Here is a 13628-nt window from a genome sequence, read left to right as displayed (position 1 = left end):
TATATATATATATATATATATATATATATATATATATATATATACAGTATGTATATATATATATATATATATATATATAGATACAGTATATATATATGTGTATATATATATATATATATATATAGATATAGATATATACATCTCTCTCTCTCTCTCTCTCTCTCTCTCTCTCTATATATATATATATATATATATATATATATATATATATATATATATATATATATATATTTATATATATACATATACTGCATATAAGCATATATATATAGATAGAGATATATACATCTATCTATCTATATATATATATATATATATATATATATATATATATATATATATATATATATGGTTGTTTCGGACAACGATAACCACCTATTGTTTTCTTATTTTCATCACCTATGAAGAAAGGGGTGGTCTCTGGGCAAGAGGGGATGGGGCTCAGGGTGAGGGGGGGATGGCGGCAATCACATGTAAACTGATCGTTTTTATAACTTCTTTTGATGTCATCGACAGGTGAATGCGAGCAGAAAATGATATGAGAATCGGGTTGGAGAGAAACACAGGGAAGGATGTTTTGTCTTTCTTCGTCTTCTTGCTATTTATTGCCCTCGCCAAAATCTTCAACCCTGTTTTCTATTTCTTAGTTTATTTATTTGTTTGTTTGTTTGTTTGTGAGCAACTTTACAAAAACAATAAAGTACCGATTTTGACCAAACTTGGTAGTAATGTTGGGTATGACCCACGGATGAATCTGTAAAATTTTCGATAAAGTACATCAAAGTACAAGTACGCAACAGTACTTTGAATATAATCGCATTATTTAAGTAAATGGTAAATATCTTGTTAGTTTATATTTTGTTTGTGAAAAAAAAAAAAAACATTGCGCAAAACTACAGAAGCAATTTCAACAAAACTTGGTGAAAATATAGGTTATGACCCAAGGAAAAATCTAGTAGATTTGGAAGAAAATACATAGAATGTTAAGTACTCAGTGGAGTTAAGGGCAAAATAAGACTGGTTGACGTGGCGATGGCATGCTCTCTACTGAGTGCCCCTCTATTTCCTTCTTTGTTTAATGTTTTGTTGAATTCGTAAAAATGAAATCTATGATTTGTGTCTGGTAACGGGGACTAAATTTTGAATATAAATTAAAGGGATTATTGTCTTAAAATATCTTCTAAAACTTTTCTAATTGTTAAGTACGAAGAGCTTGTAGGCTACCCATCTAAATTAAACATTTTTCTTAACACTCACAAGATTTATAATCCCACAGAAAACTTGGAAAGTTAGTAATGATAATCATGGCGCTAAAATTATTACGCTTAATTATCAAAACAATATGCTGTAGCAATTTAAATAAAAAAAAAACGTTATTTGCAAGCAACAAGGCTCAATTTAATCAAATGATTTCGAAAGAGAATATTGCACGTAAATATTCATTTAATAAACACTATATATATATATATATATATATATATATATATATATATATATATATATATATACATATACATATATGTATATATTTGTAAAATAATGTATATAGACACATTAAAGATATATATATATATATATATATATATATATATATATATATATATATATATATATATATATATATATATATAAATTATCGCTCATCCGTTCTTTCCATTTATCCTAAATAGTGAAGACTCTAGGACCATAACTTTCCTCCTTTTTTATGCCATTGACTTACCACATCGATAAGTTGTGAGAGCTTCAGCTTTATCCTAACGGTGAGGACGTCGGTCACGTTCACCACAGGGCGCACCAATTTGTTGTAATTGGAGAGGAGGTCGTCATAGAGGCGTTTGGCGTCCGGGTTCCCGCATTCGGCAGGCACCAGAACGCTCACCATGATCAGCAGGCTGGCCAGGAAAAATTTACTTGAGCAGGAGGAGGAAGAATGCTTGGTTGTCAGTAGGTTGCTCCAGCTGCTGTTACTGCTGTTGCTGATGCCCCATCCTCCTCCTCCTCCGCTGCTGATGTTGTTGCTCCCGCCGCTGGGGCTGTTTTTAGATCGGAAGCGACGATGAAGATGGTAATAATGATGATGATGGCTATCGGAATGACGGCGGGGTATCGCCGCTGATGATGTTGGGGAGAGTGATCTCGCCTGTGGGTACAGTTCCTCATGGGAAACGTCCCCCTCTGTGGTTTTATGAGGTGACGGGGAGACCCTTATGTCACTGGGCTCCTTTTTGACCTCCCCGTCCTCCTGCTGGCGCCGTTTCGCAGCGTTTGATAATGATGGCGAATTGGTCAGTGGTCCTTTCCTGTGCGATCTCTTGTGGGCGATAATTCGCCCTCCTCCATCGGCTTCTCCACCAGGTTTGCAGCGGCACTCTCCGGTCGTTAGTGGGGAGAGGGAGGGGAGCCGACCGAGCAGGAGGAGGGCGTCTTCCGTGTCTTCGCTCCTCTGTGGGGTGTCTCTGGGCGTTACGGGCATGACTTTCAATCTCTTGGGACACCGCGCTCTCGTCTGACCCTTGACCCCGATTGACCCCTGGGAGACTGTCTCGAAAGGGGAGGGGGAAGGGATGGAGGAGGAGAAAGTTTCCTCCCTGCGACACACTCTCAAGGGCCTCACACGGGCCAGGTCATGGCCCGGTCGAACAAACATTGACCTCGATTCGTCGCGAGCCGGAGGTGACCCGGCCTCTCTTAGCGTTAACGTGATATTTACATTTTTGTTTCGCCCAGAGCCATGAGGAGGCAACGCGAACCGGGGACAAACAGAGCCCTGCCTGGCAGGGGGACACTCACACCCCACCACCTCCTCTTCTGATCGAGCCACCGGCGGTTGCTGATACTGCTGCTGCAGTCGAAGGACCCCGTGTCCCTGGGGTACGGAGGAGGCGAGGCCCCGATGACGTGACTTTAAAGCGTGTTTTTGGAAAACCTCCCGCTGCTTCTGCTGCTTCTGCCGCCGTTGGCCAAAGGCTTGAATCTCCCCCGGTGAAGTGTAATGGTTCTCCTTTAGTTGGGTGCGGAGGTCGACCAGTCTGACAGATACAGTCCCTCCTCCTCCTCCAATTCCTCCAACTTGTCGCTGTTTGCCCTTGCCACCGGGGACCTCACTCTCCTGCCGAAGCTCTGCTTCTCCGCGACGAGAGAAATCCCGAGGACACACAAAATGATGATGGGATGCCGCGGTGCCTTCAGATCTAGCACCATCCGGCATCACTTGATCTCAAGAGTGAAAGAGAGAAAGAGAAGAAAAGATTCAACGCTGGAAATGATAATTACAACAAACATCCAAGGCGGAATGTGGAGGGGGAATTGATATGGTCACACTGATACAACATTGACCACCTTCCTTGCTGCCTCTCTCTTCTCTATTCGGGTCGAGGGTAATTAGGCAACATCCATCCGAGGCGGCTTTACTTGATCCTTCTTTTTTATGAATGATGTTAATCAAAGAAAGGACACGTTTTCCATTGTTTCTCTCTCCCTTCAACAAACATCCACTTGTCTGAATCAAATGGCCCTTATCTCACATCGGCCACAAACACTATCGTGAAAATTCTTAAGCTTTAAGCTGTATGCTTTACTACAAAAACAGGTTTCAAACGAAATTACTTCATCGTATATTGCTCACGCGTCCTCCCAAAACGCTTCTTCTCAAAGGAGGTTGACCAGGCACTATGTGTAATTCTTCCGATGAGGAAGTTGGGGGAGGGGAAAGGATGCCGTTCAAGAGGGATCTTTGAAAAAATGTCAAAATGAAAAATAATGAAAAAAGGGAGATGATTTTTTTTATCCCCAAAGGACTGGAGAGAGAGGGGCCACCGGAGTAGCACATTCACACCCTTTCACCACCAGAGCCACAGCGCTACTGGTGGGGTTGTTCCAGCCTCAAACACTTCTCAGCCCGGCCCTCCTCCCCGGTTAAGCATGCGCAATACTTGCATCCTCTCTCTCTCTCTCTCTCTCTCTCTCTCTCTCTCTCTCTCTCTCTCTCTCTCTCTCTGTTTACTCTTCACTGTTCCTTTCATTATCTATACCCTACTTCATCGTCTTTTCTTTTCTCAGTTCACCAATTCTCTCTCTCTCTCTCTCTCTCTCTCTCTCTCTCTCTCTCTCTCTCTCTCTCTCTCTCTCTCTCTCTCTCTCTCTCTCTCTCTCTCTCATTCAAAAATACTAATACTAATCGAAGGATCCCGGACAAGAGCGCCAGCAGACAGAGAAATTTCCCTAAAAATAGAAACAACAGAATAAAATCTATCAAACAGCCAAATACAGAAATGAAAAAAACACCGAAAACATCGAAGAGTGAAGAGGTGAATAATTCGACACCCACAAACCCCATCCTCTTCCATCCCACAGATCATTGACATAATAAACCCCCATGGCAATGAATAAAAAAACCTGTTCTAAATAAACATCAAGCCACCCATTTACGATGTAAGGTTTCCTGAAGCATGAATGAGATGTTTGTTGTTGTTTCTGGATGCGCTATAAAAAATGGCAATAGTTAACTCCTACGCACGTAACCACCAGGAACTACAGTAGTGCTAAACAGCTCAGGTTCTATAAAGTTGAATCACTAGGAGAGGAGACTGACCTAGTTTCTCTGGGTCTGTTAACGTTGGAAAACTTGCATTCAGTCGCTTCTTCCTATTTATAAAAATCGGTCAGCAATTATCGACTTTAGAAAGAGACAAACACTTTAATGAGAGGGAATATAATCTTGAAGAGAAATCGCATACTAGGATTAAATGACTGTTCTAAATATTTCTTACTGGTATTAAACAGGTTTCCCTTATAGACACATGACATACATACTAAACAAAAATATTATCAATACCGCATTAGTCTTCGGATTGCTGAATTGTGGAAGAACAACACGTAAAGAGAAATCCTACTAGAATAGTCTAGCTACATGCACCTACAGAGATGATACATCAGCAGCTCAGAGAATAAAGAGATTTATATAAACATAAATATGTATATTACATACCTATCTATCAATCCATATATATATATATATATATATATATATATATATATATATATATATATATATATATATATATACATACTCGACCAAGTACTTAATGGTGAAAATCAATAAACGAATAAATTGTTAAGACTAAAATTATAAAAAAAAAAAAAAAAAAAAAAGGATGACAAATTTGTCACGAATCCAATTACCAAATTATCGTCTCCAAAACCACATTTCACAAAGTCGTCTTTTTCAACAACCCATTCAAAGGTTATTTGGTTAATCAAAATTTAGATAGTAATAGTAACAATTTCTAAAATGTAGTCTTACCTAAAAAGTGTACCAAAGATAACCACCCGGTATTGTAAAAGCACAAAGTGTAGAATATATGGAATAAATGTAAAAAATAAACCCATATTTAAATACAAACACCATTTCAATAAATGCGTCACATATTGAAAAAACTTAACTGACCGATGTCAACCGTTTCATTTAATACTTTCTGGAAAAAAACAAAATACGTGATACGACCACAAAGAAACAGCACTAAATTGAAACTACCAAGACTCTCGTTAAAATTATTGAAAATTAGAGGGTGTTGAATTTGAAGTGTAATAAACATTGGATCAAAGAGAATAAAATTCAAATAAACAGCCTCCATGTAACAGCATATAAAAATCACTTTGGTGTACAATCTCACTAAATAGGCATAACCATTAAAGAGTCTACGGTCTTATATTGCCCAATTTAACTTAGCGTCGCGTAAAACATGAATACACAGATACTATTATTATTATTATTATTATTATTATTATTATTATTATTATTATTATTACTTACTTACTTACTAAGCTACAGCCCTAGTTAGAAAAGCAGGATGCTATAGGCCCGGGGGCCCCAACAGGGAAAATAGCCCAGTGAGGACAGGAAACCGGGAAAAATAGAATATTTTAAGAACAGTGATATCAAAATAAATATTTTCTATATAAACTATATAGATTAGATAAATAGAAATAAAATGTTAAAATAAAGGGATACTGTATTCTTAAAAGAAAATACAAATAAACGTTATTAACCTCATAGAATTACCTTCAGCCCAAAGAAACGAATCGCCAATATTCTTCGTCGGATAAAAACCGACATTAAACTCACAAAACTCTCTACATATCTTTTATCTTAAACTTTGATAGTCACTTGACTTATTTTCATTACGCTATAATGCCACAAAATCTTCGCCTTACAAGCTACCCATTTCCGCACACAATTAGAAAACTTTATTTTCAATCATAAATTTCCCAATGATTTTAAAAGCTGCAAGGTTCAGAGATATTACCCTCTTTCGACTGGTTTTCATCTCAGGAAAACCAAAAGCAGCTTGCCTGCTATTATTCCTTAACCGTACAAGTAAGATAGCATATAAAAGCAAGAAAATTTCTGCTCCCACTGTTTTTATCTACCAAATTTGCCAAATTATAAAATTCCCTTAACGTAGATAAAAAAAATGGATAGCCTGGAAGCTGTGTTACAATTATTTACTATAGGAAAGTTGTTACAGTGTGTTACAGTTACAGCAACTACTAGGAACTAGTTCTACCATTATAATGATAACTGAAAAATGTGTTACAATCACAGAAACTACCGGAAGGTTATGTTGATATTATAGCGAACACCATGTAGTTATGTTACATTAAGAGCAACTATATTACCAAAAAGTTGTGCTATAATGAAAATACTACCTGGAAATTGTCACAATATGAGCGACTACTGGGAAGTCCTGTTACAATTAACGTGACTACCGATAAATTAGGCTACAGCCAGATCAATTACTGCGAAGTTATGTTACAAATACAGCAACTACCCGGATGTTGCATTGCTACTGCATAGACGAAAAGGAACTAGTACTGGAATTGGAATAGGTACCAGGAAATTGTGTTACAACTACAACTAACCATGAAGTTGTTTTACAGTAATCACTTTGACTATCAAGAGGTCATGTTACAATTAAAAACACTGGCAGGATGTTCTGTTGCCATTAGAGTGACTATAAGGATGCTGGTTCGCAATTTGAGTGATTATACGGAAGCTGCGTTGCAATTAGAGTGACAATAAGGACGTTTTGTTATATTTACTACTATCTGGAAGGCATGTTATAATTATAGCAACTACCAGAAAACTGTGCTACAATGAAAGTAACTACCTAGAAGTAGTTACAATATGGGCGACTACCAAAAGCTGAGTTACAATTAGAGCGAGTATCGGGAAGTTTTGTTATAAATAGAATAAATTCCAGATAGTTGGATTGCTACTTGAGCAACAAGAAGGAAATTGTGATATAGCTAGAATACCCTTGCAATTACCAGGAATTTGTGTCATATACATGTAATGCACACGCAACAAGCGGCGCACATACAAATAAGGATTTTGCTCTGTATCTCTCTCTCGATCAAGCAGCGCTCATAGTAATTGTCAATGAATTCCAGTAACCCTAACGAAAAAACCGTCGAATTTAACACATGCTAACTTCGACTATAGTTTCAAAAACGTTATTCTATTTTCAATATTTATGCCAATGTCAACCTCAGGTGCCTCACTAACTGTAACTGCTTACAAGCTGCAAGAGCCATACAACCTAAACGACAAAAGCCGTTGAATGTACTCATACTTATGACGCCTTCATCATTTTTACTAAGTAATTGCCAATCTTATGTAACCCATTGGGAGCATATAAAAACCTGTGTTTTTCGCTAAATAAACTAGTTGTTCAGAGGCTCTAGCATCAACAACACATCTCCAAAGCTTGTCACATTGTTATCCACGGATTGATTTAAACACCCAGCCCACTACTTCGTTTGCTGTTTCCTCCGACAATGTCCACCACTGACACTGACTTATCTGCCGAAGCTGCCACAGAGAAACTCCTGCCTTTCACCAGCAGAGATGGGTTTGCCTGGTTTCAACATGCCAAGGTTTAGTTTCATATCAAGGGTGTGACCTGCTCTTGCAGCAAAGCGAACTAAGTCCTCGATGTGACCCTAAACAAAACCTTCCCAGAAATCTGCGATTGGCTTTGTAAGCAAAGGGATACCCACTGCAGTATGACGCCCGCAAATCATACCTCCTGGAGCAGTACTCACTGTACCAGCAGGTCAGGTAGCCAAGATTTTTCAGCTCTCTCAACAACTGTTGGGGGAAGAAAAGGCACTGATTGCCCTCTGAAAAATGTTCAGCGTTGCTTGCTTTCAGCCTGCTGCAGACGATTTTCCTCATAAAGTGAACTTACTCGGTGCCTTCTGAATACAATGCCTGCCCAAACCTGTGCAACCCACCCTTCCCGATGGTCGACACCTTGCCCACGAAGGACCTGATGACTAGAGTCGATGCCCTTATGATCAGCCTCTTCCCCATCAACAGGATCTCCTTTAATGTCTTCAATCCAGAGGAAGGAAACAACCACTCAACGCTGACTGAAGCCACCTCAGAACATACCTGAACACCAACGAAGCCGTCCAACACCCCTGCTTCAACCAAAGCCCTAGACGGCCAAGGAATGACAACCCTCGCCCTTAGTTGGGCTTCTACCATTCCAGATTTTGGGCTGCTACAAAGAAATGTGCAACCAGATGCCAATGGTTAGAAAAAAATTTGTTTAGTAGGCTATCACTTGTGGCTGAGGCCTTCCCATTCAATACCACCATTCTTTTTTTCATGACTCAGGATCTAAGGTGCAATTTCTGATAGATACTGGTGCCTGTCACTCCCTGATGCCACGTTCTCTCTGAAGGGTACGACTTCGTCATTTTAAGCCTCTTGATGCCCTTATGAGATGCCGACACTGTCGTTTGACAGCACCCAGTACTGGTTGTATTTCCTCGTCACTGACGTTACATTGCCTCTCAACGGTCCAGATTTCCTCGCCCATTTCCTCCACACCTCTATTACCTACTCTCTCAGACCTTGCTCTCCACATCAGCATGCCCGCGGATGCCTCACTTTACATCTCGACGTCTTCCAACCAGAACTACGCGACGGCCACTGTTCCCGCCAAACCCAGTATTTACCACCATATCAAGACAACAGGGCCCCCAACACTTGAAAGATTTAGATGAGCGCCCCCAAACTTTTTGACAGCTGCTAAAGGCACATTTGCCAAAATTAAAGAAACAGGCCTTTTTTAAAAAAAACCTCAAGCCATGGCCGTTGGCCCTACACATCATACTGAAGAAGAACGGATCCTTACACCCTTGTGAGGATTACAGGTGACTTAACATGCAGATGGAACCAGACTAATACTACCTCCCCAACATCACCACCACCTACCTTCACAGTGATATAGTGTTTTCCACTCTAGACCTCCTGAAGCCCAACGAAAGGATCCAGAGTAGCATACATGCAGGACATTCTGCACGTCTTTCCACTGGGAAGACGTCACCCTTGGTGACTTCAGTACCACCCTCTTCTGTAACACCAGTACTGATTGGCTACACCTGTGGATACCAGCTGCTTTGTGCCAACAGGTGTTTCAATTGATCCATGACTTCCTACAACCCTTACACTGACCTATAGCACAGCTACAGTAGTAAAAGTTCATATGGCATTGCATTACTATGGAGACCAATATATGGATTCTAGTGTGGGCACCTATCGTCAACTTAAAAAATTGGTAGGGAGCCTACCCCCCTCAACGTGAATGTAGGCAAATTTTACGTTGATGTGGTAGGTCCCCTACCAATGTCATAAGAATGCTGTTACCTTTTCTAAGTCATCAATTGCTCCACTCGTTGGCCAGAAGCTATCCCATGCAAGATGCAACATCCGTCTCAAGTATTACTGCCTTACTTTTGGAATGGATAGCAGGATTCGGCATCCCAGGGCCTATTACTTTCAACAGGAGCACTATTTCACATCTCAATTGTGGACATCATTAAGGCATCTTCTTGGGGTCACCCTATATCAGACTACCTCTTACAACCCAGCAGCCAATGGAATGGAGTATTATTTCCATCATAGCATCAAAGCAGCTTTCATGTTCCGTTGCACTGACTCCAGTTAGTTTACACAACTCCCCTGGGTCCTCCTCGGACAGAAGACCACTCCTAAGAACACCATAGATGTTTCAGCAGCAGAAATGGTGCATAGCAACCGGTTGGCCATCCCTACAGGACTTTTCTGTCCACCACCTCCTTCAGGGATCTCCAGTGCCTAGATTATGTTGTAGGGAAATTTGCCCATACTAGTCTTGCAAGTCACAGCAAAGCAAAACATACCAAAAGAACTACACACCGCAACACATAAGATCCCGAAGTGCAGTTACAATTGCATTAACTTCAAGGAACTTGTGTGACCTTTGGATCAACTACAAGAAAATTTTATTACAATTAAAGCTACTAAAATATGGAGTTACAATTAGAGCAACCGGACAGTTGTTATAATTCGTGACTACCAAGATGCCATGTTTCAATCAAAAAAACCATAATGAAGTGTTGCTATTAAAATGACTATAAGGAAGTTGTGTTACAATTCGGGCAACTAATAGGACATTGTGTTAGAATTTGAGCAGCAAATGAGAATTCGTGTTATAATTTGGGACTAATTCGAAGTTGTGTTACAATTTAAGTAAAAAATGGTTAGTTGTATTACTCTTCGATCAACTACTGGGAAGTTGAGTTACAATCCCAACAACTACTGTGAACTCATGTTACAATTCACGTAACTACTGAGAACTTGTGTTACATTTCGAGCTACCATTGGGAATTTGTTTTACAATTCAATCAACTACTGGGAAGCCGTATTACAACTCATGAAACTCTTTGAAACCTGTGTTATAATCAGAGTAGCTACTGGGAACCTGTGTTATACAATTAAAGTGGTCACTGCGTAGTTCTGTCACAATTAAAACATTTATTGGGAAGATACCGACATGTTAGCAATTAGACGACCTACTGAAAACTTGTGTGACAAACCGAGAAGCTAATAAAAATTTACATTATAATTCGACTAATTCACAGCTGTTACAATTCATTTAAACAATGAGAGGTTGTTAAAATTTAGCTACTGCTGGGAACGTGTGTCACAATGCAAGCAAGTGATGGAAAGTTGTGTCGTAAATTAAGTAATTAATGGGAAGTTAGCGTTAAAATTCAAGCAACCACTGGGAAACTGTTACAATTTGAGCAACTAATGGGAAGCTGTATTACAATTCGAGTACCTGCAAGGAAATTGTGTTATAATTCAAGTAACTACTAGGAAGTTGTATTACAATAAAAGTATATACTGAAAATTTAACTAGCATTTAGAGTGAACGAAGGGAAGTTGTGTTTATTTAGAGCTACATACTTTTGAAAATTGACTTCCAGCTATGTATTACTACCAATATGAATTGTTTGCCTTTTTATCGAAAATGATCGGCAAGCTCTTTCAGACATTGTGTCCGGAAAAATTCACCGCCAGCAAATCACCATTAAAGAAAATTCACCGCCAGCAAATCACCATTAAAGAAAATTCACCGCCAGCATACCATTCACCGTTAAAGAATTTACCAAATAATAAATCTGTAATTTTCTTTTATTTTACACATTATAAAGGACATTTAAAAATCTTCATTTGTTGCTACGACATTCTATTTATTTGTTTATACATTCATAATCAAAATAACTGCTTAAAAGGAAAAGAAATAAAATAACATTTTTATAAAATATAAATTCGAACATAAAAATCTAGTATGAAATATTATGAGCTATTCCACGCACGTAATCAATAACATTTACGTCTGGATCATAGTCTCCGACAAGTCTTCGAAGTCGTTGGGCACAATCTCGATATTTTTTCTTTTTCTTGGGAGGTTCTTGACCAACTACGTATTGCTCAAATCTAACTTGATTTAATGCCTGTTCTTTCTTAATGCAGTCAATAAATTTCCAGATGTTTGGATGGCATGCTGTCATCTGTTCTTCAAAAGCTCTGTGCCACCCTTCTACAGAATTATTTGTCTTCGGCAAATTATGTAATACAGCTTCATAAACGTTCCACATTTCGTGCGGAAATTGGGGTGGTCGACGACGCTGTCTCCTGTCTGGACGTCCTCTCCAGGTATCTTCGAAATAATCCAAGACTTCATGGACCTCAGGGGGGAAAATATCGCTGTCACATAACTCTTCGTATGTAGATACGACTCTCTCTGTTGGTACGAATGCTATTGCAGGGAGCATTCGCAGACTTAAAGCAAAATCTGCGTCATTTTCATACCTCTCTTTTAACCCATGACATTGAATAGTAGGCTACGCATGATACACTGACAAAAATGGAAAAAAACAGCCATTTTGCTTAATTTGGAGAAATGTGTTTTTACATGCTTTTTTCATAGATTTTACAAAATCTGTTGTTATTGACAATGGGGGTAGAGACGTGAGTGAGTTCTTTATCTTTCCCAAAAATATTTCATACGTTTCTTGAGATTTATCTGGCAATAAGGCATATACTAACGGCAATGAAATATTTTCCTTTAAACCATGTAGAGTGTATAACGAAAAGAATAATAACGGAACAGTTTTGAAGGTTCCATCCGCATACCAATGTTGGCTTTCAGCTAACAATTGTAGATTTCGCTGCGTGCTGAAGATCATTATGCGCTTTTCAATATTACCAGAATCAAAATATAAGAACTCCTCCCCATTTGGCAACGTAGTAAAACCCTCAGGAAAAGTGATATGTTTACGATGAGAAGGAAGAGCTGGTTCAGAAATACTTTTATACCTTATATTTCGAATTGTTCTTTTCAACGTATCTGTACTTGGAAGCTTTCCTGCTGCTGCTTGACTGCATCCATCACTGGTTACTTGTTACTTGTTTTGGGTTTAAATCCAACCCTTCACTGAAGTCGAGTGAACTACTTCTAGGGCGGGTCTTTGAGTCGAGTCTTTCAGAGAGCAATCTTCGTTGTTCAAGGTTGATGCTAAGTGAAGAACCTTATCCAAGGACCATGAAATGGGCCTCGGAGGAGCTGCGGGCCGAAGTCTAACGCAGGCTTTCGGAATCTTGTTGAAGATTTCATTGGAGAAGTCCACCTGGAAGGCATACAGCAAGGGTCTGGTCAGGGCAGATTTACACGTAGCAATCGTATTGGCTGCTAAACCTTGTTCATGGAGATGGATGAAGAAGGATAAACAGAATTCCATTGAAATCTCCTTTGGTTTCCTTGCCTTGACAAAGGCAACCCATTTCTTCCAGAAAGACTCGTATTGTCTTCTTGTTGATTTTGACTTGTATTCTTCTAAAAAGTTAATACTGTCCCTTGAAATCCCGAACCTTTTCTTGACTGCTAAGGTGAGAAAATCATGAGATGAAGGTTCCGGGTTTTCTGTGATGAAACTGAGACAGTCGACTTCTGCAGTTGCTGAGTCAGAACTGGATCTGGCAGCGGGATCAGTTTCAGCGGTAGTTCCGTTACCAGGGGGAACCAGACGCTGTTGGGCCACTTATGACCCACTATTGGTGCCGTTCCTTGAAAGGATCTCAGTTTTTTGAGGACTTTCAGCAGAAGGTTGGTTGGAGGGAACAGGTAAATCTTGGACCATCTGTTCCAGTCTAGGGACATCGCGTCCGTTGCTTCCGCTAGAGGATCCTCGTACGGGGCTACATACCGGGGTAGCTTCTTGTTGTC

At 39.4% G+C, this 13628-nt stretch overlaps 1 protein-coding gene across 1 annotated transcript in view; it reads right to left on the bottom strand.

The window, feature by feature from the left end:
* Positions 1-3845, bottom strand: part of LOC137616434 (acetylcholine receptor subunit alpha-like 1) — a 910421-nt gene extending 906576 nt beyond the window's left edge. The window contains exon 1 of the mRNA XM_068346182.1: positions 1721-3845. Within this exon, the coding sequence (XP_068202283.1) occupies positions 1721-3208 (1488 nt within the window). The 5' untranslated portion in view covers positions 3209-3845. The remainder of the gene's footprint in view (positions 1-1720) is intronic.
* Between the last annotated feature and the right edge of the window lie 9783 nt (positions 3846-13628).

The sequence above is a fragment of the Palaemon carinicauda genome, chromosome 22 (genome assembly GCF_036898095.1).
Source record: "Palaemon carinicauda isolate YSFRI2023 chromosome 22, ASM3689809v2, whole genome shotgun sequence".
Classification (NCBI taxonomy): Eukaryota; Metazoa; Arthropoda; class Malacostraca; order Decapoda; family Palaemonidae; genus Palaemon; species Palaemon carinicauda.
Note: the sequence above shows the minus strand (reverse complement) of the source record. Positions and strands in the feature narration are given on the sequence as shown.